Source organism: Marmota flaviventris, chromosome 3 (assembly GCF_047511675.1).
Source record: "Marmota flaviventris isolate mMarFla1 chromosome 3, mMarFla1.hap1, whole genome shotgun sequence".
NCBI lineage: Eukaryota > Metazoa > Chordata > Mammalia > Rodentia > Sciuridae > Marmota > Marmota flaviventris.
Window position 1 is genome coordinate 17,919,204 of NC_092500.1, and position 25,865 is coordinate 17,945,068.

General features: G+C 45.2%; 1 protein-coding gene across 1 annotated transcript in view; it reads right to left on the bottom strand.

Moving 5' to 3' along the window:
• The window catches only part of Stab2 (stabilin 2), a 153,398-nt gene that overhangs the window by 66,114 nt on the left and 61,419 nt on the right, over nucleotides 1-25,865 (bottom strand). Inside the window, exons 23-33 of the mRNA XM_027926098.2 lie at nucleotides 25,561-25,741; nucleotides 23,805-23,898; nucleotides 22,297-22,455; nucleotides 18,447-18,542; nucleotides 17,244-17,339; nucleotides 14,821-14,868; nucleotides 13,101-13,237; nucleotides 12,554-12,668; nucleotides 6,698-6,775; nucleotides 3,789-3,887; nucleotides 3,592-3,699 (exon numbers count right to left, since the gene is read on the bottom strand). Of these exons, the coding sequence (XP_027781899.2) occupies nucleotides 3,592-3,699; nucleotides 3,789-3,887; nucleotides 6,698-6,775; nucleotides 12,554-12,668; nucleotides 13,101-13,237; nucleotides 14,821-14,868; nucleotides 17,244-17,339; nucleotides 18,447-18,542; nucleotides 22,297-22,455; nucleotides 23,805-23,898; nucleotides 25,561-25,741 (1,211 nt within the window). The remainder of the gene's footprint in view (nucleotides 1-3,591; nucleotides 3,700-3,788; nucleotides 3,888-6,697; nucleotides 6,776-12,553; nucleotides 12,669-13,100; nucleotides 13,238-14,820; nucleotides 14,869-17,243; nucleotides 17,340-18,446; nucleotides 18,543-22,296; nucleotides 22,456-23,804; nucleotides 23,899-25,560; nucleotides 25,742-25,865) is intronic.

Sequence of the window (25,865 nt, forward strand, 5' to 3'; positions counted from 1 at the left end):
CAGGGCACAGAAGAGAGAGTCAGTCAACAATCGGGCTGTCAGTTACAGGTTGTGCCAGCACCGGGGGCCGGGGTGACAAACAGGCGCGACAGCTTGTTGGAGTTTTGACCAAGGCATCAAAACACAAAGGCACCCCATAATAAGTGGGTTGTGAATGAGAGCACCCGAGAGACCTGGCGGCGTTCCCAGGTGGGATGCTTGGGAGCTTCCAGTGACTAAAACCCAGAGGGAGGGTTGATAGCTGGGGGTGGATTTTAAAGACGATTCCTTTGGGCAGAGCTGGGAGAACAGAGCCCCCACACCCAGCTTCCTTTCACCCCAGGGATCACGAGAGGAGGTCCATGGGGCATTCGGCCTGGGTGCCCTGAAGATAGGGTGGCCTGTGGCACTGGGGTCCGACTCAGTCCTGGGCAATCTCCTAAGCCAGGGACTGCAGGTGAGCTGCATTGGGAAAGACCCCCACATGCAGAGCTGGCTTGGGACAAGAGAGTGGGGGTCTCTGGTGCAGATGTGGGGCCGTGACTGTGAGCTGGTGCTTCTGGAATTGTCCAAGGTGGCCAGAGGGGGTGGGGGTGTGGACAGACAGGCTTCCCCCACCCTGTCCCCAGGGAAAGCTGGAGGTAGGCTCTGGATTCCTAGGGTCTTTCTCCCCCTCTCCCTCCCTCCTAACCACCGCCCTGTCCTCTCTATGTCTCTTCCTAGCCACCAACACTTCCTGCCCCTCGACAAAACCTGGTGGAACCCAAACTGAATTTAATGGGGAAGGAGGGAAGAGGGTTGCTAGGTTACTGACTCTGCTCCAAAGCCACCGACCTGTGTGCTGACTGGGGGGCTGGGCTGTGACCTCCATTTCTCCTTGGCTAGTGGCCCCTGTCAGGCTCTGGCATTGGGAAAGGCTGGAGGGGGCAGGGGGACCTGCTCCCTGCTCCTCTCACTACTGTTCTCCTGCGGTGGAAGCTGAGTCTGGATGGCCACTTTCTACCACTTGAAGAACCAATTTTATCACAGCTTTCCCACCTCTGAGACCCCAGAGGGGCGACACCCCTTCCTGCAGAACTGAGACTTGGGCCCAGGAAACCCTTCTCCAAGCTCAGAGACACCAGCTCCTACTCAGAGGTCTGAGTGTCAGCTCCAGCAGGTTCCTCCTCTAAGTTTCTAAGCTTTAATAATTTTAATCTCTTCCTTTTGATCCTTCAGCCTTAGGGGTCTTACATGCTTCCTGTAGTTGCTATCTGTGTGATCTCTCCCTCTCTCTTTTCCACCTTGGAATTAAATTCATCTGATTTTATACTCAATAAACAATTCATGTTATTAAATTATCTTTCTTCAACTGAGTGGTACGATTTGTGTCTCCCAAAGGCCCTGATTGATTCAAGGACCGCGCCTTCTTCTCTACCTTCCTGCCTGCACTTAGCTGCACTGTGTATTAGTCCGTTTTCTGTTGCTATAACAAAATATTTGAGGTTGGATATTTCATAAAGAAAAGAAGTTTATTTAGCCACAGTTTTGGAGACTGAACATACAAGATTGAGTGGCCCCATTTATTTGGTGAGGGCCTCATTGCTGATGGCATCACAATGGTGGGAACATGTGTAAGAGTGATCACAGGGAGAGACAGGAAGCCAGGGAGGGGGGTGCATCTGATGAGAACAACTCACAACTTAACTCCATGGGACCAAAGTCAATCCTTTCTGAGGTTAGTAACCCCAGTGACCTGGTTACCTTGCACCAAACCCCAGCTATTAAAAGTTCACCTCTTCCCAATATCGCCAGACCCAGCACTAAGGCTCCAACACATGAAAGGGTGGGGGACACACTTAAACCATATCCAAATAATGGGAGGCTGAATTTTTATCATTATTATTTTATTTAATTGATGTTATGGTTTAGATATGAGCTATCTTCCAAAACCTCACATGTGAGGCAATGCAAGAAGGTTCAGGGGTGAAATGATTCCATGATGAGTGTTGCAACCCAAGAGTGGATTAATCCACTGATATGGATTAACTGGGTGGTAACTGAAGGCAGGTGGGCCACGAGGAGATAGGTCACTGGGGGCATGGCTTTGGGGTTGATGTTTTCCTCTGGTCAATGGAGCTCTCCCTGTTCCTGCTGGCCACGTCCCGAGCCGCTTGCTTCTGCCCTACTCTCCTGTCACGGTGTTCTGCCTCACCTCGGCCCCAGAGCTATGGAGTCAGCCATCTAGGGACTCAGCCCTCTGAAACCGTGAGCTCCAAATAGACTTCCTCTCCTCGGTTTTTCTTGTCAGGACTTTTGGTCACAGCCATGAAAAGAATTGACTAAAACAATTGAGACGGTGTTTATGGCTTAAAGTGACAAGGGGACTACGGGGGAGGCAGACAGGCACTGAGATGGCCTGATGCCTCATCCCAAGGCAGGAAAAGAATATTCCACGGAACAGGTTTCAAGGGACAGGATTGGACAGGCTCAGGATGGTGTCTGATTCCATCCAAGAGTCCTGCGTTTCCATCAGGGCCGCTATAGGAGTTGACAGAGGTTGTAACCTAGTTGGAGAGCTCAGGACGCTGCCTTGGAAAGTCCATTCATTAATCCGGGGTTTGTGCTAGGTGCTGAGGGGGAGCCATGGCAGGAGGGAGCGTGTGCGGCTGTGGCCGGAGTCAGTGTCCCTGAGGATGTGGGCCTGGACAGGAAGACCAGGCAGGGAGGACTCTGGAGGGGGCAGTCTGCGCGTGTGTGTGTGTGTGCGTGTGTGTGTGCGTGCGTGCGTGCGTGCGTGTGTGTGTGTGTGTATACAGGAACAACGGCACCAGGTGTGTCTCTGACATGTTGAGGCTCTATGAGATCATCACTCGGGTTAGACCACATGGTTTTCCCAAAGCACAGGCTGTACGCAGCAGTGGTCCCGTGGTAGCTTAGTGGGACTTTGAGATTTTTAGCATCTTCATCTCAGCCTCGCTGCCTACAGATATGAGTGAAAACAGCAGGCTTGTGTGTGCAAATCCAGCTTAAACACATTCTCCCATGTGCAGCTGGGATCGGAGCAGCCCCAGGCTCCTCCAGAATGAGAATCCTGGGACCACCATGGAACCCGAGAGAAACGGTGGCCCGTGAAAGGAGGGCTTAGTAGCTGAGGAGGTAGTTTGGGTAGAGTCCGAATGAGATGGGATCCACCCAGGGGTTTTAAGCCAGAGAGCACCAGGATTGAGTCTTTTGAATTAATTCACTAAATCCTTTGATAAAGCGGGACTGTTCAACCCCAGATGTTAGGAGTCAGGGAACATGGTGGGTGGAGGGGAAGAAGGAAAAAACAATAAGATCCACCCTTGCTGGTCACTGCTGCTGGCATCTCAGCTGCTTAAGACCTAGGACAGGCCAGGGAAGGGGTCAATGGATGACCATAAGGATCCTGCCAGGTTCCAGGGTGCCTGGAGTGTGTGATTCCAGAGATATGCCCTAAGTATACGGCAGCTCTGGCATAGGGGGGATTGTGCACGGGGGAATCTCTGCATGAATCTATTCTAAGCACAGCATGGGCAGGCAGGCCTTGAGGAAGGTGAGAAACGACACGTGACTGAGGCTTTGAATTTCCTCTTTGTTCCCGATACCTACCAGAGTTGTGACCTTCCTCTCCCTGATGTAATTCTCGATGGCATCATTGTTTGGAGCAAACACCGTGTAAGCATCAGCAGCCTCAATTGCGCTTGCCAGATTATATTGCTGTGAAGGAAGGAAACAAGAGCCCATGAGGGACTCCTTGTTCTCAGGTGACCTGAGCAAGGCGGTCACGCAGAGAACATGGTACTTGCAATGATGTAGCCCCGGAAGATGGAGTAGTCAGGCATCTGGTCCAGCCGGGTGAGCAGGTTTGGTAAGGAGCCAGTTAGTCCTCTTTGGGGGACCAGCACCTGGGAAAGAAAACCCCAGAATTCTGTTTAGCACACGTTGGTAGCATTTGCTGCTTCACTGATACATAAGGACGTCCTGTTAACTTCTCTAGACAAAGGAAGTGACATTGAAAATGTTTTGATTTCTCCCAGAATAAAATTATTTTAAGGATGCAGAGCAACGAGGCTGAGAGAATTTGGAGATGTTATTAGTTCAGTTTTATGTCTTGCCTGTAGGCAGGTCCCCCTAATTAGAGAAAATTTCATCTCACATAGAAGAGTTCCTGGCTCCCCCTGAGGAATCCATTCTAACTTTCTTTAATCTACTCCGTCTGGAGTAGATTAAAATCTAACTGACCTACAACAGGCTGCAGCTAAAATCCTTTATTTCTTGTCCTTTTGCTTATTCTTCAAGCCTTTCATTTCTTTCCAGAAGCCTGAAGTCTACTGTAACCCAGGAGCCTGAATCTGCCTCGTACAAATGTTCTTCTTGGCTCAGGCAGTGTGATAAACAAAGGGAATTTTTACATAAAGATGTAGATTCCTGACTTTAAAAATATCCGTCAGCAAGCCCACCGATAAGACCACGTGCAGAGAGTGGCAGCAGCTGCCTTGGTTAAGGTCTCCACCTCTCCCTAGGGTCTTCCCCCTGCTCATTTCCTCACCCATCTGGTCCATACAGGCATTTGCATGTGTAAAGTTGGTATGGCTGACCTTCTGGGCAAGAAAACAATTTCCATCTTCTCATTCTATCTAGAACCTTTTCAGGTGGAAGAACCCGCCACTGGAATGTTTCTCTCATCCTGTCATCCTCAGCCAATACCATGAGCCAGGCACGGATAGACAAATGTGACTGAGGCCTGGGTCCGGCCCCGGGGAACCGACATCCATATTACTGGAGTCGGCCTGGTCCAGTGTGCTGCCAGATTTGAAAATCAAGTTGACTGGAGCACAGCCATGCACATTCGTGGACACGTTGTCTAAGACTGATTTTGCGTGACAATGGTAGAATTGAATGGTTGTGACAGAGACCAAATGAGCTGCAAAGTCGAATAGTCACAATCTGGATATTTACAGAGGAAGTTGCCGGTCTCTGGGTCACAGGAAGATGAGACACTTCTGAGTTTCTGGAGCTCCAGGGGGAGGAAGGACTTGAGTTGCTTAGAAGGGAAGTGACAGGTGTGATAGACTTGGTTTCTATGTCCATGTCACATAATTATACGTGATTAAGAAGGCCACTGCCATTTTTAAAAGAGGCACCCCTTTCTCCAGAACCCTAAATGGGCACAAATCATAGCAAGTGCTGTGGGCTGGAGTTTGGAACTCCACTCCACCCCTTGGCCAGGCTCCTTTGTTCAGGGCACAATTTGCACAACTGTACATGGCAGTTCTGATAAAGGGATCTTGATGCCAGAGGACAGATACTGCAGGAGCCCAGTAGGGTTCAGGCAACCAGAGTCTAAGCAAAGAACTGGGCAGGACATGCAGAGGGACATGCCATCACTAGAGGGGTTCATGACCTACACCATAAGAAATAATTATCAACATGAGAAAATTGATAGCTAGCCAAATACATACTATGTAAAGCTCCCAGGGAATTTCAGAGGAAGAAGAAGGGGATGAAATTAATATTTATTGATGGTCTACTCGGCAGCAGGCATAAAGATAGACAGTTATTTAATCCTCATGTGGAAGAAAAACAAGGCTCAGAGAAGTTATGTGACTTGCCCAAGGTCACACAACAGACAAGTTTCCCAGCCCAGACTCCGTATGACTTTAGAATTTATCCTCTTGACACTTTAGAATTTATCCTCAGTAATTTGGGCTGCTTGGATTAGGGAGGACTCCCGAGAGGGGGTGAGATGTGGACTGGCCCCATGGTAATAGGGTCAGTGTAGGAGATGATTTGGGGTGCCACTCTACTAAGGAAGGTTGCATCCATGCAAAAAAAGGAGGAAGGGACAAGAGATAATTTGATGTTTTTAAAAGTCATTTCAGTACTTTGGAAAGCCAGGGGTGGACAAGAGAAACACCCCTGTTAGGTGATGTTGCTTTGTATTACATGAAGTCCCAGTTTCTTGCCAGTAGTGAATCACATGCTTAAAATGTGCTTCTTACGGCCTCTTGGGAACTCAGGAGGCTGCAAGATCTTTGCAAAATTGTAGACCCAGGATTCTAACAAATACCCTTTCTCTTCTGAACAGGAACAGTGGACTTTTTTCAACAGCTTCAAATAAAAAAGTGAGTATATAATTGCCAAGTGAGAATAATTTTAGTTAAAATGCAATGAGTTAATTGTCTCTCCTCATCTTCTACCTTCTGAAAGTGTGTTCTTTCAGTTTGAATGAAGATCCTAATATAGTAACTGAAAATGATAGGGTAGCTCACAACTCCGTTTCCTATTTTTTTCCATGTCATACCTTTGAAAGCTGTTGAATTGAGACTTAGCAGAAAATGAAAATCTAATCATACTTTTTCTACCGCTTTTTATTTTTTTCCCTTAGAACCTTTTGGATCGCACCCCTGGCCTCCTCCCCTAGTTCTCGATTATGAGACTCCCGATGCTAGGAGGCTCACAGGCCTGTTACGACCTTTCTATACTCAGGAAAGATGATATTTGTGGCTGCATTTGACAGAGGGCTTGTGGTGGAGCCCAGGCTGGGGAAAGGGTGGTGGCTGAGTCTGACTCTAAATGGCTTTAAGATGAAGCACAAGACAGGTTTCTTTTATAATAAGACCGAGCATGTTTAATTTTCCCAAAACGATACCATACAGAAGGACAGATGACAAAGAGGGGGGACGCTGAGTGTGTACAGAGCGGAAGCCCTCACCTTGCTGATAATGTGTATCACTCCATTGGTGGCCGCATTGTCCCCATCAACAATGGATGCTCCTTCGATGGTGATATTCTGCAAATGTAAACCCCAGTGGGGAGAGGGTGAGTGTTTACACAGCCAACCTCAGGATTGAACTATGTGTCATCCTTGGAGAAAAGGAGGACAGTAAAACGCCTGGTCCCTAAAATGCCTCTTGCCATTCCTAAGCACCTGGCTTTGGGACAGGGAACAATATCAGCGAGTCTGGGTGAGAATGCGCAGATGAACATTGTCTCCAAGGACATGGGCTTTCTCTGGTGCAGACTGGGAACCAGGACAAGTTAGGGTTATGTGTAGGAAGCTACTTTCGTGCATGCTGGCTTGAGACTGTGGTCATCCAGTGGACAAAGCAAGACAAGATGCTGCTGCTTCTGAACCCAACCTGTAAAGTCCCTCCCTGTGGTAACTGGTGCAGATCAGAGCACCACAGAGAGAGACCTCATCTACTGGCCTCCCCTGGACAAAGCCTTGTGGGGAGGTGCACCTGCCCAGCCTGTCACCACTGTACTTCCTGGTGAAGCACCTGACCAGCCTGTTGCCCCTGGATCTTCCCATAAGCATTTCTCCATAAACCTTGTCTTACATCTCATCTCTGTGGGTCTTCTTTGGTTTGTTGGCAACCTGTTCCACTGTCCTCTTAAAACTGGACAGAGGACAGTACAAATTATCTCTGGGTTTTGCACTCCTTGAACAGCAGTGACCTTAACACTTTACACCCAGAGTAAGAAATACCTTTGAATTGTGACTTATTAGACATCACACACACAAAAAATGAAAGGGTATTTTCCCCTACTATGCAGGAGTTCACTGTTATCAATTCTATTTCATTCTATTTTATTTCACTAAAAAAAGTACTGGGTGAGGTTACCTTAATGATAAGGTGACCCCATAGTTTGAAAAAAAAATGCACATAGTACTGAGTACCCTAACCCCACAATTCATGAATTGAGGCCCTAACCTCCAGGACCTCAGATTGTGATCTTATTTAAATAAGTAGGGTACTTAGGACATACTCCAGTTAAAATTAAGCCTTTATAGTGGGCCCTAATCCAACACGACAGGTGTCCTTATAAATAGGGGGAGTTTGCACGGAGACAGCTACCCAGGGAGACGCCATGTGATCAATCAGCATGACAGCTGCCAGCCCAGGATGCGGGCCTGCAGCTGTGCCTTCCCTCCCAGCCTCAGAAGGACCCTACTCTGCCAACACCTTCATGTTGGACTCCGGCCATCAGAACCACAAGACAGTACATTTCTGTTGTTATAACAGCCCCAGAAAATTGATACAGACAGAAACTGAATTTTCTGGTCAGAATCTAACCACTTTTTAGGACTATCAATTATTTAGAAGTGTGGCTAAGTAAAACCCGAGCTACCCAGCCAGCCACCAGCCAGGTAGAGCAACTGAGCTCCACCCTCTTCTTCTCCTCATCGTGATCCCCCTCCCTCTTTGGTACTGGTTCTGGGAATGGAACCCAGAGAACTTAATCACTGAGCCACACTCCCAGCCCTTTTAAATATTTTATTTAGAGACAGGTTCTCACTGAATTGCTTAGGACCTTGCTAAGTTGATGAGGCTGGCTTTGAACTTGTGATTCTCCTGCCTCAGCCTCCCAGCTGCTAAGATTATAGGCATGCGCCACCACATCTGGTCATCGTGACCCTTTATTTGAAATTCCTCCTGGGAGCCCTGGGTGACGGAGACTTTTCTCATTTTGGGCAGCTCCCAAGTTCCCTGAGCAGTGGCCACTGTGCACATCTCTCTCGATTAAAGGAGATATTTATATCAGACATAGGAATGAACTCATTAAAAACATGTCTTTAGAAGAACTAACACCAATCCTCCTCAGTTATTCCATGAAATAGAAAAAGAGGGAACCCGTCAAAACTCCCTTTATGAAGCTAATATCAGCCTGATAACAAAATCAGACAAAGATACATCAAGGCAAGAAAATTTCAGACCAATATCCCTGATGAACATAGATGCAAAAATTCTTAATAAAGTCTTGGCAAATCACATACAAAAACGTATTAAAAACATAGTGCACTATGATCAAATGGAGTTCATCCCAGAGAAAAAAGTTGGTTCAACATACAGAAATCAATAAACATAATTCATCACATCAATAGACTTAAAGACAAAAATCATATGATCATCTCAATAGATGCAGAAAAAGCATTTGACAAAATACAGCACCCCTTCATGTTCAAAACACTAGGAAAACTAGGGACAGTAAGAACACACCTAGCATTGTAAAAGCTATCTATGCTAAGCCCAAGGCCAACATCATTCTAAATGGAGATTAGAAGCATTTCTAATTAGAAGCATTCCCTCTAAAAACTGGAACAAGACAGGGATGTCCTGTTTCACCACTTCTATTTAACATATTCCTGGAAATGCTAGCTAGAGAAATTAGGCAAAAGAAAGAAATTAAAGGGATACAAATAGGAAAAGAAGAGCTCAAATTATCACTATTTGCTGATGACATGACTCTATATTTAGAAGATCCAAAAACTCCACTGGAAAACTTCTAGAACTTATAAGTGAATTCAGCAAAATAGCAGGATATAAAATTAACACCCATAAATCAATTGCATTCCTATACATCAGTGATGAATAAACTGAAAAAGAAATTAAGAAAACTATTCTATTCACAATAGTCTAAAAATTTTTTGGGGAATCAATTTAACAAAAGAGGTGAAAGACCTCTACAATGAAAACTATAGAACTCTAAAGAAAGAAATTGAAAAAGATCTTAGAAGATGGAAAGATCTCCCATGTTCTTGGGTAGGCAGAATTAAATTGTCAAAATGGCCAAACTATCAAAAGCGTTATACAGATTTAGTGCAATTCCTACTAAAATTCCAATGACATTCTTCATAGAACTAGAAAAATCAATCATGAAATTCATCTGGAAAAACAAAAGACCCAATATAGCTAAAACAATCCTTAGCAAGAAAAGTTAAGCAGAAGGCATCATAATACCAGACCTTAAACTATACTACAGAGCCATAGTCACAAAAACAGCATGGTATTGGGATAAAAACAGACATGTAGACCAATGGTACAGAATAGAGGACACAGAGACAAACCCACATAAATATAGTTATTTCATACTAGACAAAGGTGCCCCAAACTTTCATTGGAGAAAAGATAGCCTCTTCAACAAATGGTACTAGGAAAACTGGAAATCAATATGTAGCAAAATGAAACTAAACCTCTATCTCTCACCCTGCACAAAAATCAACTCAAAGTGGATCAAGGACTTAGGCACTAGAACAGAGACCTTGTGCCTAATAGAAGAAAAAGTAGGCCCAAATTTTCACCATATCATCTTAGGAACTGACTTACTTACTGACAAGACTTATAAAGCACAAGAAGTAAAATCAGGAATCAATAAATGGATGGATTCAAACTGACAAGCTTCTTCTCAACAAAGGAACAATCAAGAATGTGAAAAGAGAGCCTACAGAATGGGAGAAAATATGTGCCACATGCACCTCAGATAAAGCATTAATCTCCAGGATATATAAAGAACTCAAAACACTTAACACCAAAAAGCCCAAATAACCCAATCAATAAATGGGCTATGGAACTGAATAGATACTTCAAAGAAGAAGAAATACAATTGATCAACAAATATATATAAGAAGTTCAACATCTTTAGCAATTAGAGAAATACAAATTAAAACTACATTGAGATTTTACCTCACTCCAGTTAGGATGGCAATTATTAAGAGAATAAGTAACAATAAATGTTAGTGGGAATGTAGGGGAAAAGGTACACTCATATGTTGCTGGTGAGACTGTAAATTGGTGCAACCACTCTAAAAGGCAGTATGGAGATTCCTCAGAAAACTTGAAATGGAACCACCATTTGATCCAGTTATCTCACTCCTTGGCATATACCCAAAGGACTTAACATCAGCAATACTTCTGTGACACAGCCACATCAATGTATATAGCAACTCAATTCACAATAGCTAAGCTATGGAATCTGCCTAGATGCCCTTCAACAGATGAGTGGATTAAAAAATGTGGTACATAAACACAATGGAATATTACTCAGCCATTAAAAGAATGAAATTATGACATTTGCTGGTAAATGGATGAAACTGGAGACTGCCATGCTAAGTGAAATAAGCCAAGCCCCAAAACCAAAGCCTGAATGTTCTCTCTGATATGCAGAGCTGACTCACAATAGGTGGGGAGAGGGGAGGGAGGAGGGGAGGTTCACTGGATTGGACAGGGCAGTGGAGGGGGGGAGGAGGGGGATGGAAATGGGAAAGACAGTAGAATGAATTGGACACAACTTCCTATGTTCATATATGAAGACACAGCCAGAGTAACTCCACATCACATACAACCACAAAAATGGGAAGTTATACTCCCTGTATGTATACATACAGGGAGGTAAAAAAAAAAAAAAGAAACAAAAAAAAAATGTGTCTTTGACATTTAGCCTGTCTAGGTCAGGGGCCTTGATGGATTTTGAATCTCTAGAGCCTGGGATATGCCTGCCCAGGGTGGATGTTCAGTTAATGTTGCTAAAGAGAATCAATGAATTAAAACACCAACACATTAGCATGACTACAGTAACCATTTCATAATGTATGTGTACATGAAAACATCATGCTGCACACTTTAAATAGATACAATTTTTTAAAAACTTATCTTCTAGTTGATAGATAATTGTATATACTGTGGGTCACAGTGTGATATTTTAGTGCATGTATACATTGGGTAATGATCAATTCCATACACTTAGGTTACCCATCACCTTAATAATTTATTTCTTTGTTATGAGAATATTCAAAAGCCTCTCTTCTAGCTATTTGATTTATGTGCTTCAATATCGTCCCTTCTGTGTGGCAGTACACTGGAACTTATCCCTCCAGCCCAGCTGTGTCTTTGCACCTCAAATTTTTATTTTAAAAACTCAGAAAATAACATGAGCATCACTGGAATCATCAGAACAAGACACCCAGAAATATCCACAGGACCATTTGTAGGTGTTGTCTACTTTCTAAACTGAGCCCCACACGTTTAGGTGAGATGAACAGGTCCTTGCCCGAGTGCTTGCTGCTGGGCAGGACGCAGGGACACTCCACAGCAGTGATTCTCAGGCGGTTTTGACTGTGGCCGTGATGCCCTGTGTAGCAGTTGTTGCTGGCAGAACCCTTGTCTTATTGGTGCAATTCATGGAAAGAACTTTAAAACACTGTCACTTGCAGCCAAGCAACCAGGTTTCCCCCTGGGATTTGAAATCAGAGTCCTGGACACTCTCTAGGACTGCCAGACGATGAGCTTCCCTGGGGCTGGGCTCTCCCTTGGGTGCTGCCTGACCTCCAGCACTGAGATCCAGGCCTGTGCATAGTAGGGGCTCAGTAGGTATTGTTGCAGGCCTCTCACTTCCTGTAAAGTTTTAATGATCTGTGCTGACCCCTTAGTAAGATACTAATAACCAGTTAGTTAACCAGATGCAAAAAAAAAAAAAAAAAAAAGTAGTTGGAATTGCACATCCTTCATCCTCTCTGTATTCATCTATGTCTGTCAGGAGGAGCCTTGTGACCAATCAATATGAACATGGCCACATTTCATAGGATAGCTGCTCTGTGTATGTGCACGTGTGTGAGCGCGCGTGCATGTGTGCACGCACATAAATGTGAGTATGTGCTGATTGTTGCAGCTGGGTAGTGTCCACCTGGGGCTCCATTTTTACATATACTTGGAAATTTCCACATCAAAAAATTTTAAAAAGTATAATATGAACACAGATGCTATGCTTCAATTAAACAGAGCTCTCTTACCCCATCCACCTTCTCCAGGTGAAGGAAGTTGCCCTGCAAAGATGTTGCCAGCATGTCAGAAGATGACAGGTTCTGCAGATCTGCCACTCCATACGTGCCTAGGAGCGTGTGGTATCTAAAACAACAGACCACAGGGTTAGGACAAAACATCCAGGTGCAAAGCGCTGTCACTGAGGAGTCAGGAGAATAAGCTCTGGAGCCAGATGGCCATATTCAAATTTCAAATTCCCTCTGCAAGTATCAGTCTTGGCTTGAGTTAGTGACTTAACCACCCAGTGCCTCAGTTTCCACATCTGTAAAATAAGAATAATTATAACACCCGTTTCTTCGGATTGTTGCTGGGGGGTGTGTGGCTGAACTGAAAGTCTTATGCAAAGCAGAACAGTGCATGGCACAGAGCTGCCTGTCAATAATGCCAGCTTACTGTCCTAGGGCGGAGGGCAGGGAGGAGGCTCAGTTGAAGGATGTGAAGGACCCCTACATCAATCTTCTATGTTCCCACGCATACCCGTCAGAGGTCATGGTGAATAAAATAAAGAGCACTCACTTTATCAAGGCTGGAATGTGGCTCTGGGACAGCCAGAAGGTTTTCTCATCTTGGTCCATGTTCTCGATAGCTTGGTGGGAGGGCACAAGGACAGTGAGGTTCGAGGTGGTGGACAGCATGAGCCGTAGAGAAGCGTTCTGAGTCATGCCAGGAAAAAAAGAGACTCATGTTAGGGGACTAATGGAATACTTGAATACTGGAATACCTGGCAGAGGTGACAATATTGCATGTGATGTAATTCCAGGGATACTGGCGAGGTCCTCCTAGGTCCGTCTCCAAATCCATCCTAACCACTGGTTGATGATTCATATTATCTTTTGAGACTCATTCTATTGTCTTGTCAAAACACAACTTTTCCTGAACAGGTCACACTTTGAGTTGCTATAGGTACTTTACACTGTAGTCTAAATGAAGAGCTAAAGAAATGGTCCTGATAGAACACTCTCTCTCTCTCTCTCTCTCTCTCTCTCTCTCTGTGTGTGTGTGTGTATGCAGACACATAAAAAAAAAAAACCATGAAAATTCTGGAAAATCTTTCCAGTGAGGATGGTGGGGAGATTATAGGAACAGTTTCAACATGGAAGAGAATGGAAACCTGAGATTGATCGTCACCGACATTTTGTTCTTGCTAGAGAACCAGCTCTGGGTAGAAGCAGTGTCATGGTTATGAGTAACATCTGGATCTCTAGGATGGGGAGGGGAGACACTTTGGTTTGTAGCATTTGCTGACTTCTCAGGTGTAAATATTCCCATTGGGAATTTCAAGCAAGCAACGTGACAGCATTGAAAGTGGAGTTGTAAAAAAATGTGCAGTCAGCTCTTGTGAGCTAGTCAGAGTGGGATCAGGCACAGCACGGGGCAGGTGTGTGCACATGGGTGGCCGCGTGGGTGACAGGTCTAGGTGGAAATCAGTGCGCTCAGAAGAGGGCTCTCAATCCCCTCTCTTGCCCATAGGGGGAGGGCGATTGGAACAGCTCTGTACAGAAGCAACAGGGAGCTGTCCCAGAGTGGGTGCTGACCAGGCAGGACCCATCCTGCTTGTGCTAATTGAAAGGGGTTAAACCATTGATCAGGATGGCTGGCTGGAACAGCCATCTAGGAGCATTCAGAGGGGACAGAGATTCTGATAGCTGGCTAGGGTGGGACTGGATTCATTATTATGATACTTTCCAGGGGCGAAGGACAAGCTCTTCTGGGCACGTTGAGCTGAGAGCTAGGCACATATGAAATATCCCTGGTTGCAGTTATCCAAATCTAACTTGGTGACCTACAACATGAATGACATTAATTTTTAAAAAAAATCTATCTGATGAACAAGTCTATTCATATATATTTGAATTGGTTGAAAGGTTGACCACCCCAGCTTACCATAGACCATAAATTCCCAGTCCCAGCTATATGCCAGCGTCACCTGGGCAGCTTTGAAAATATACTGATGCCCAGGGCAAGCCTCTGACCTAGCAGATCAGAGTCTTGGCAGGGTGGTGGTGGGGGGGTTCCAAGCAAAGGTGCGTATATATACATATATATGTGTGTGTGTGTGTGTGTGTGTAAAAATGTGTTCCCTGTGACTCTCAAGCACAGTCAGGGTTGAGAACCACTGTTCAGGACAAACCCCCCTCCCTCCTTATCAGCTGAATTTTCAATTTTCTATCATATACGTTCCAGATTTCTAAAATCACATAGGTTGCCAATACTAAATTGCAAGGAGGGTACTCACATTTATCCATTGGTTAAATATAGCTGCTTCCGAGAGGAATGACAATTCCTTATTCATTGCAGGCAAGGAGGGTGGGAGAGAGGAGAGAGAACACAAGAGAAGAAACAATGAGAAGCATTTCTAGGCAGCCTGTACTTGGCCCTCAAGGGCGGGGCGTGTTTTCTGGGCCACCTCCCTGACACTGACATGGATGGGTGCCCAAGCTAGCTGAATTTCCATGTGGCCAGAGCTGCACCTTCACACTTAGGGGGCTTGATTATCCTCCAGATTGAGGTTAAGAATTAATTCCAGAAACTCCAAGTAAAGCAACAACCTGAATTTAGAACATGGCCATGTAGACCCTAAGGGCGGGCCACAAAGCTCAGCAAATAGGCCCTTTCAGAGCCTATGCTGAGGGGTGGCATGGAGCACGGATTCAAACCACTTGCATGTTCATTTGATTCAGCCATTTCCTAGTTCCCTGGGTAAGGTATTTAATGCACCTCAATTTTTTTCTCATCTATAAAATGGGGATAATAAAAGTTCCAACTCATAGGGTTGGTGTGAGAAATAGAGGCGTTAATGTTTCTAAAGGGCTTAGAATAGAGGCTGGCATGCAGTCAATTCTCATAAGTTTTAGTCACTTGTTTTAAATTTATTCACTGCAAAATTTGTTAACTATTGGAGCCACCACCAGGGCACTGGGATGGAATGAAGAAAGGAAGCAGGACAGGGAAGGGCAAAGGTAAGGTCTGTCCTTCTGTAGCTTGTATTTGTTTGGAGGAAAAGAAAAGACTTATAAAAATAACCAACACTGCTGGTCATCAGTGACATTTGAAGGTGTGAACAACAACTCTAGACTTTGTTTTAAAAAAGACAGTTCTCAAATCTTGGGTTTGCAATTTACCAGCTGTGTGATCTTGGGAAAGCCACTTACTCTCTCTGAGAACACAAGTGTCTTATCTGAAAATTGAATCTGACAAGGCTTTCCTCCCGGGATTAAGAAAATTAGATAATGTGAATGATGACACTTAAAAAAACTCAATTTTTTATCACTGAAGTGCAAGGCAATATTATATGCCGATTTACATCAAGACAATAAATCTTAGAGTTCAATTCCTGTTTGAAGGCAGCTGAGGCTATTTAATAAATTAGTAAACACTTGTTAAAAAGTTTAGAAAGTTAACTAGCATGAGAACTGAGATGCTTGAATAATCCCCTAAAGGGGAAGATTTGAGGGGGTGGCTCTGACTGATGGCAGGGCCCACCTTATTTTCCACAGAAGGTGAGGGACAAGGTGAGAGGAGAATTTTAGGGTCTTAAGCAATGTGGCCCATGGACAGCACAGAAAAAGTGTGGGAGTCTGAGCTCTGTGCCAGGGTGTCTAGTTAGCTGCTTGGCCTGATCTGAGCGGGACCAGTCCTGAACAGCATCCTGCCTGTTGGATGCCATGGCATCTCCAGGGACCAGCAGTGGAGCAGGGCTCTCAGTTCAGGAGGCTGGCCCTGGGGGGTTGGTGTGCCCATGGAGAGAGGAGGAGAGGGACCCAAATAGCAATGGGAAGTGATGAGAAAATGTCGAATTCAGACACATATTTGCAAGCAACATGAGTGGCTTAGGAAACAAGATGGAGAACTTCCCTCTAGAGTTAATTTTTCAGTGCTGGAGGAGATGGACCAATGCAGGGACAGTGACGATTTGGTGTGACCCAGGCTGTATGGATAGAATACTCTACATCGGCAGTTAAGTGTCTCTGCACTTAGATGGTCACTGACCGCAGGCAAGTTTGCTTAGCCTCTCAGTTTCCTCACCTGTAAGATGGGCACTAATAGCATCAAACTATTGTTGAGGGTTGTTGTGAGGTTTAAATGAAATACTGTGGCACATTTAGAACTTAGTAAAATGCCTGATACAAAGTTCACACCCATGCACCCACACTCATGCACACACACACACACTCACACACACACACTTCTGACAGCGGTAAGCCAGGGTGCTCTGGGTACCTGTGGGAGAGACTCTGTGTAGGCAGGACAGACCAGGCAGCTTAGCAAGGCCAGTCAGTCGTTCATTTGGGACGTGGGAAGAAGAGACAAATTAGCAAGAAAGAGGAGTCAGGACTACTTGGCATCCAGAAGGTGCCAAATAAAAGTTAACTCCCTGCAGCTCATGAAAAATGCCACAGAGCCTGTATGGCTTCTGTGAGAAGCACCTTGCCTCATATAAAATCTCCTGGAGCAAAGAATGTGTAGATAGAGCATGTTCAAGGCGAGCTCTTAAGAGGTTTATTTGCCCTGTGTTGTTGTCGTGTTTCTTTTGTGGTGTGGGGGATGGAACCCAGAGCCTCACACATGCGAGGCAAGAGCTCTGTCACTGAACTACATCCCCAGCCCTCCTTAGGGTTTGTCTTCATTCCGTACTTGAGTCCCTCACCAATGACTTACCATGGCTGCATTTCCATAGCACAGGAGGCCATCTCCTTCATAACCCTCTTGACAAACACAGCTCCAGACACCAGCAGAAGCAAACTGACAGGTTGCCTGATGAAACCAAGGTGAAGGACATGTTTTGTTTTCTAGCTGAACGTTACACCTGAATTAAGTCGGTGAGACAATGTGTTCCGTCTACGGTGAGATCTACACATGTGGGCTGAAAGAGGGTGGGAGGGACCCACTGACCCTTCAGTGTTGCGGGGAAAGGCTCCTGTCTGTATGGCAGGCACAGCTCTTATTTAACCACATTGAAATTCTTTCTTTGAAGAATGAAATGATGGCATTTGCTGGTAAATGGATAGAACTGGAGGATATTGTGTTAAGCGAAATAAGCCAGACCCAGCAAGTCAAGGCTTGAAGGTTTTCTCTCATATGTGGAAACTAGAGCAAAATAAGGGAGAAGAAAAAGAGGGATTCCATGAAAATACAGGGGAGATCTGTGGAATAGAGGAAGGGCATTGAGGGGGAGGAAAGAGGGGTAGAGAATGGGAGGAATTGAGGAATAAAATTGACCAAATGATGCTATGTACTTATGTGAATACACCACAGTGATTTCCACATATATGTATATCTACAAAAGCACCAATTAAAAATAATACATAAATAGAAGGAAGACCAGTAGAATAAGGAAGAGAATGAGGGGAGGGAGAGGGGGAGGAAAAAGGAAGTACTGAGTCCTGAAGTGGAGCAAATTATACTCCATGCATCTATAATTATGTCAGAATGAACCTCACCATTATGTATAACTATCATGCACCAATGAAAACATTTTTAAAAATAAAATCTTACTTTTGTTCTCTGCCAGATTTAGAAAATGAAAGATACAAGGCACAGTTAAATTCGAGTTTCAGATGAATGATGAATAAGTTTTAGTACAAGCTTTCCTTATGCATTATTTTGGCTATAATTTTGCTGAAAACTTATTCTTTTTGTATCAGAGATTCAAATCCAACTGGGTGTCCTGTATTTCATCTGGCAACCCTACATCCGTTCTTCCAAACTTTGAAATGGAGTGAAAATTGCAATAACTGTTCATATTCTGCTTAGGGGCTCCCTTTGGGAGCACGAGGGATTCTGATAAGAAATAATCTAATTTCTTTCTTTCTCAAGCTCTTTTTTTTTTTTTAAGTAATGACAAAAAGTCAAGTAACTCACCAGAGGATGACATTTCCCAGTTTGTTCCAAGCATGAAATTATTGGTTCACAGTCAATCCCATTTCCTCGAAATCCTTTCTTGCACTCACATTCATTCTACAATTCCAAAGACATAGTTAAAGGGGATTGTTGAAAGCAAGTGGTTTCCAAGCCTTTGCCTTCCCAAGGCACTGGAAAATAAATAACGGAAACCATCGTTGCTCAGCCCTCCTAGAGAATACTGATGACGTCTTTTGTTTGATATCAGATTTTAGAGCTGTTAGTCTACACGTTCTGCACTACATCTCCCAGTCGTATAGCTCCCTGGTACTTTCTTTTTGAATACTTGACCCTAGAAGGGCCTGTGTAGATAGTCTTGGAGAGAATTTAGAGCCTACTAGCATCACATTGTAAAAGTTGGCCCCCATACCTGGGAGAGAAAGGGCAAGCCATGGGGTATCAACTTGGTGGAGATTCATGCACAGAGCTATTGTTAGCCTAGAGGACACCTTGTTCAGTCTAGAAAAGGTCTCCCTCCATAGTGGGTAAATTTGAGTAAGGCAAAGACAACCCACATAGACAACCCATAGGCACCTGGCTCTACAGGTGAATTGCACCTTCATGCAAATAAAGTGCCCCTTCCTCTGTGAAGGTTTAGTCCCACACTGGGATGCAGGATTTGGTGGCAGGGTGCCGTCTGCCTTTCAGCCCCCACTTCCCCACAGATTAGGTACTTTGTGCTGTACAGAAGCTATGCTATATAAGCAGTGGCCCTGATCATGTTATTAAGTACCTTTGATGAAGATGATGGGCCATGTGACAAAATGAGGAAATGCTTGGGTTCAATATAGATAAGGAACCAGCAAAACTGTGATTACAGAAATTAGAGGAAACTAAAAAAAAAACCCTGCCCCCGCCGAAAGACCAGAAAAACCAAACACACCAGCATATCAATGGTAATTGTGGGGACATTGTGAGTGGTCTTAATTTTCCCCTCCTTTTCTATTTTCCAAAATGTTTTCCATCGTCATTCCATATCTTTGAATTTAAAACATAATTGTAAAAAGGAGCAATTATTTTAATGGATTAAAAAAAAAAACAGGTATTGGGAACTATTATGGAGCCTACAATATACCTAGAGGAAGGCAAAGCATAAGTACATAAAAATAATAAGAAGGATCCAACCTTAATAAACACGAAAAAAGAGATACTAGAAGTTTTGTGGCTTCACTGGCACATAAGGTGCTTATGTGATGGGATTGCTATCATTCAGAGGAGGCAGGATGGGTTGGGAATGTTCTGGAAAGTGAGACATGACTTATCCTTGGTAGAGGACAAAGAGAGGTGCAGAGGTCATTCAAGCTGAGGGCAAATGTCAGGAGAACTGAATACAGGTGGGAAGGTGTGCATGTGTTTGGTGGAAAATTACTTGGGGATTAGTATCAGAAGCAGATACATGCACCCCAGAGGCGGCACAAGACAACCCCTTAGGCTGAGGAAAGAAGTGAACAGAACTTCCATTTATGAATCGTTATCTTTAAAAGCACAAGTATTATCTGGTATGTGTGCTTTACAAGGTAAGTATGTATATCATATATACAATTATACAGGATACAGAAGCACATGCAGGTTAGTATCTATTTGGTATGACCCAAACTTTTCAAGCCAACTAGTCCTAACTGAGGGCAGTTTTATATATGGTCTATTCTGTTTCTTATATATGTCATAAAGAAACCTTCCCTGTCTCTGTCTCCCTCTCCTCTGCCCCATCGGGATGATTTTCACATTTATCTGCAGCACAGAGGGGATCCATACTGTGGGGGTCGAATTGTGTCCCCTCAACCTCAAGTTCATATGTTGAAGTTCTGACTCCCTTTTTTTGAAAATGGGGTTGCTCTTCTGTAATTCGTTAAGATGGGGTCATGCTGGAAAAGACCGGAACCCAATCTGACCAGTGTCCTTATATAAAAAGGAGGACTTTGAGACAGACATGAACCCAGGGAGAACATCACATGAACATGAAGGTGAAGATCAGGGTGATGTGTCTACAAGCCCAGGAACGAAGAAGATGGCCATCAAGCCACCTGAAGCTAGGGGAGAGGCAAGGGACAGATTCTCCCTCACAGCCGTCAGAAGGAATCAATCCTGATGACAATTGACCTCAGACCTCCAGCCTCCATAAATGTGAGATGATACTCTTGTTGTTCTATGCCACCTGTGTGTGCTGCTTTGTTACAATAGCTCTAAAAACACATACAGACATCAAGACATTGTTTTTTTCTTTGCTTAAGTGCAGTTTGGCAATTTGAGTGAGGAATCTAAAACTAATGCAATCATTCACTAAATGCTCAGCGAGATATGAGACTGCAGTGAGCTCTTCCACTAGGATTCCTGCGGCTTCATTTGAAAGCTCATTGACTGCAGACCCAGGAGCAGCAGCTGCTGTCAGAGAAAGGAGAAGGATCAGTAGGAAACCAGCTTCCAGACGCTGTGGAACAACCAGACCGTGGGACTCCCTCTGCACAGATCTTGCAGCATTTGTCACTTAATTTTTAAAAATTTTTTTAATCTTACTTTTTAGTTGAAGGTGGACACACAATATCTTTATTTCCATTTTTATGTGGTGCTGAGGACGAACCCAGGGCCTCACGCATGCTAAGCGAGTGCTCTACCACTGAGCCACAACCCCAGCCCCTATCACTTTATTTTTCCTATGTTTGTCTGTCACCTGGCACCAGACTGTATCTCTCTGGGGCTGGCTGAGAGCCCTGGCCCTGGTAATCTCTTGTCCCCAGCACTGAGCCTATTGGCTGAACCAGAGCAGGCACCGAGAAGCCCTGGATCAAAGAGGGAGGGAATTTATTTTGTCAGCCCACATCTGTTCTCTCTCCTGGAAACTGTACTCTGCTTTGACTTTGGGGATATCCTCCCCCTTTTTCTTGGTCTACATAATAAAATACTTTTCTGATTCCTCCAGCCAAGGGTGGGAGCACAGGACTTGAATTCGGGCTTGTCATTACAACTCACAGCCTGGCCACAATTTCTGGAGCTGTGCTCAGGGGAGTGTCAGACGAGCAGGGTGGTGAACACACTCATTTTGAGCCAGTGAAAGAGAACGAATCCTGGATTTCAGGTGGGGGAAGTTACTAGAAAATGTTCTCTGTTCTTCTCAGTGTTGTGATGGTGTAAGTCTGAAGCTGCAGGAGACCATCCCTCCTCACCCAGGAGCCTGAGAAGCAGCAGGGTCAAGGTGTGGCTCCTTCACGCTGCTTGCTGAGCCCTGAATCATGCTGCAGCCACACCTGTGCATGGACTTTATAGTTGTGTGAGCCAAAATAGTCCCTTTGCTTTTTAAATCAATTTGAATTGAATTTTATCTTTTCCTCTTTTAAAGAATTCTACTAGAATATGCATGGCAAAAGTGATCATTTTAAAGTTTTTAAGTTTGCAGTTGAGTGACATTGACTATCTTCTTGTTGTACAACCCTTGCAGTAGCCTGCCCTGCCTTGGTCTCCATGAAACGAAGCCAAGTGGAAATGGTCAGTAAGCTGTAGAGCAATCACACATATAAAGTGTGGTCCAGCGTGGTGACTACGAGGGCAGCTCTGGGGCCAGTCTCTCTGGGTGCAAATCTCACATGATTTAATTTTCTAGGTGATGTGATCAAATTAGCCTCCTGGTGCATCAATTCCTTTTAATAAGATGGGATAATAATGAAACCTAGGTCATAGGTTTGTTGTGACCACGCATTCTCACCGCCACACATGATAGAAGAAAGCCACAGTAACTTCTAGCCAAAGTACTTCAGTGGCCAGGAGAAGAAGTCACCACAGGAAGCCTGCTTCCTCTCTGTTTCCGAGGCCAACCTACCTGTCCAGGGCCTACATACAAACAGGTTGCGTTATTGTGGCAGCCGCCTCGGCCTGGCAGTAGGCAGTTGTTGACCTCCACACAGTCTCTTCCGTTCCCCGTCCAACCCTGCTGGCACACGCAGGTGTGGGTCCCTGTGCTGGTTTTGATGCACTCTGCCTGCAGGAGGAAGAGATGTAGCAAGACCCTGAACCCCAGCCCAGCCACGCGACTGCAAAAGTCAAGAGGGACCCAGAGGTATGTTCTAGAAACACAAATTCACAAGGAGTGATGGAAATAATTGAGATGCTTATTTGCATGAACGTCCATGGAAAGAAGATTTAGAGAACAGAATTGCTTGGAGCTGGCCTGCTAATGGCCACCGCTGCTCACGTCCCTGTGTTGTTGGTTAAGCCAGTAGTGTTTTCTTTGGTTGGAAGGTGTAAACAATCGTCCTGATACGGTCTTTATTTTTCAGATGGGGAGACAGGTGTTGCCCAAGGTCACACAGCTACAAAGGGGCAGGAACCCAGGTCTCTAACCACTATGCCAACCCCTGATTTCTGGGGATGACCACAGCAGAGGCTGAAGGACAGGTGGGAGAGGGAAAGGCACCTAAGTCGTTGAGATGGGCTGTCTGAGGCAGGTGGGTTTGCTCTAGAGGAGCCTGGTGGCTGGGACCAGGCAGTTGGGTCTAGATTTTGTCCTCAGAGCCTGGGGGAGTTACTGAAGGGGCTGCAGCCTGGGGAAAAGATCGGATTCACTTTAAGCCACTCTGGTTGTGGGTGGGCCATGTATTGTGAGCAGCAGGAGAGGAAACGAGGATGCTAGTTAAAGAGTGGAGGTGACTAGGGCCGGGTGGTGGGGACATTCCCAAAGTATTAGTGAAAGCATTGGTGGCTTCTGGCTACACCCCTGAAAACAATTAGGGCAAGTCACTTAATGTCCCCTCTCTCAGTTTCTTATTAGTGAAATGGGGATAACAATGCCTACTTCACTGGGTTGGAGGGAGGAGTAAATGAGATCAGGTACATTAAGGTCCCTTATAAGCTGGGAAGTTTAAATCAAGAGTTATTACTATTGATCTGAATATCTAATTCTCAGGCTAACTTTTAAAGGATCTAAAGCTTCCTGCATATTTGATTTAGGGAGTGAAAGTTCTCAGCAAGCCTATGGCAGCCATCTTTAAAATTCAACCTCAACCACAAGTGCTTTGTGCATAGGAAGGGCAATCAGACACTGCCCGTTTTTTGGGAGGTGGTGAGATTAGACTCAGGACCACTTGACCACTGACCCACATCCCCAGTTCTATTTTGTATTTTATTTAGAGACAGGGCCTCAATGAGTTGCTTAGTACTTCACTGTTGCTGAGTCTGGCTTTGAACTTGCAATCCTCCTGCCTCAGCCTCCCAAGCTAATGAGATTACAGGTGTGCGCCACTGCGCCCAGCCAGACACTGCCTTTCAGAATGCATTCCCTCATGATTTCCTAAAAACCCGGGCAGGTTGGAAATGAAGACCAACACTCACGTTGCGGCTGCAGCCTCCTGGGGTTGATCCCATGCAAGGGTCCCTCTCGGAACACCGCACCCCATCCCCTTCATATCCTTCCTTACAAACACAGCTGCAAAGAAGAATGCACAAAATCAGCCCTGGAGTGAGGAGCACCGGCCACCCAGGACAGGGCCCTCCAGCCAGGGGTGAGCCACTGTGGCCAGGCAGGTGGCCAGCTGACTCTCGTGGAGAAAGGCAGCATGTGAAGGTGGCCGGGGTACTTCTGGGGTCTTGAGTGAGACATACCTGGGTGGGAATCCAGGCCCCCCTCCTAGCAGCTGTGTGACCCAGCTTTTCTGCTCCTATTGAACCAGAACTTGCCTCTTTGCAACCCCAGCTCAATGCTAGTTATTCCCTCTCGTCCAGCAGAGAACAGCTCTGCCTTCTCTTCTGACAGTTCTTGAAATGTTTGAAAGTGACAGATGAAACTTCTCTTCCCCCACTGGGTCCCTCAGATATTTCTTTTTTTCCAAACAACATTCCCAGGTGCCTCATTCTCTGAGCCGACATAGTTTCCTGACCCATTGATGCTTCCTCTCAAGATGTTCCACACGGACACGTTTTGCAGGGCATTCGTTCAATTAACCAATGTCTATTGACAGCTCTGTGACAGATGCAGCAGACACCATGGCTCCATGATTCCACCATGTCCCACTATAACTTACTCAGGGAGGCTCTCCAAAGTTAACAAAAACATTTCTCCTATATCAAGGTTCCTAGAGGAGCTGTGCACTTCATCTGGCGTCCAGATGAAGAAATAGTTTGCTCCTTTCCAAGGTCTTTGACCTACCCAAGGTAACATGGTACACACAGACAGACCTCTGTGGGTGACTGAAGAGGTTATTACTATTGATCTCAATATCAGATTCTCAGGCTAACTTTTAAAGGGTCTTTGATTACAGGCGATGTTTGCCTTATGCACTGATGCAGATGCTAAGGCCTCAGGAAGAGGTTCTATAGAACAATTGTGGAAAAGGCAAAGTCCAATCTCTGGCCTCAGGTAGCCTACAGTCTAGTGGGGAAGACAGATCAAAACAAGTAAGCAAAAAAACTAGGAAAATATGAATTAAAAGAAGTGGTATAAGAACAGGGCCAGGAATTCCAGACAGCCTCTGCATTCCCCACGATGTTTTGGGGGGTGACTGCCTTGGAACCGCATCTCTCCAGACAGAAAATGTCCCTACGACATTTCTCATGCCCTGAGCCCAAGGAGGTTTTAGGCAGTATTAAAGAAATAAATGGCAATCCATTGACAAAAGATTCCATTTCATGCCAGATACCTTTAACAGGAGAGCAATTATTAACAGCCTTAGGGAAGGTAAAGGTGCCTTCGAAGGTTGGAATTTGGTAGCAAATCTTCATTGCTTTCACATGTGTGATCTTAATTACAGTTTGTCACCAGGTGACATCTATAATGGGCTAGCCCTGATGCTGGGTGGTTTACATTCAGTTCTTCTAATCTCCACCATTGCCCTGTTAAGCAGGTATTAGTATTAATAAGAGAAGTGAGGCTCAGAGAGATTAAGTGACTTGCCTAAGGTCACACACCTGGTATGTTTCAAAGCAGAGACTGCTTCAATTTGAACCCAGCTCAGTCTGACATTCTTCCACAAAAGCCACACATCAGCCAGAGAGAACAAGCCTTTATGCACAAGAATTAGATATGGGCTGTCTCCATCTAACGGTGGCACTGAGACTATGGGTTGTCAGGGGTCTTCCTTCTCAGACCTACCTGGCTGTCCCATTGCTAAATTCACAGGTGGCATGGATGTGACAGAACTGCATGTAGGGCCCACAGGCTGATGTCTGCTTGTCACAGAATCTCCCCGTGGAGCCATCTGTGCACGTCCCAGCAAGGCAGGCACCGTCGCTGTCTATCCTGTTGTCGCAGGTTCCGTGGACACACAGACATTCTGAAGGGAAGGAATGGGGACACTCACGGCTTGGAGATGCTCAGCCTGGGGCACCCCAGGGCAGGGCGCCCCTCCTCTGGCCTCCCTCTCCTGTCACAGCAGGGCCTCTCCTGAATGCAGGGAA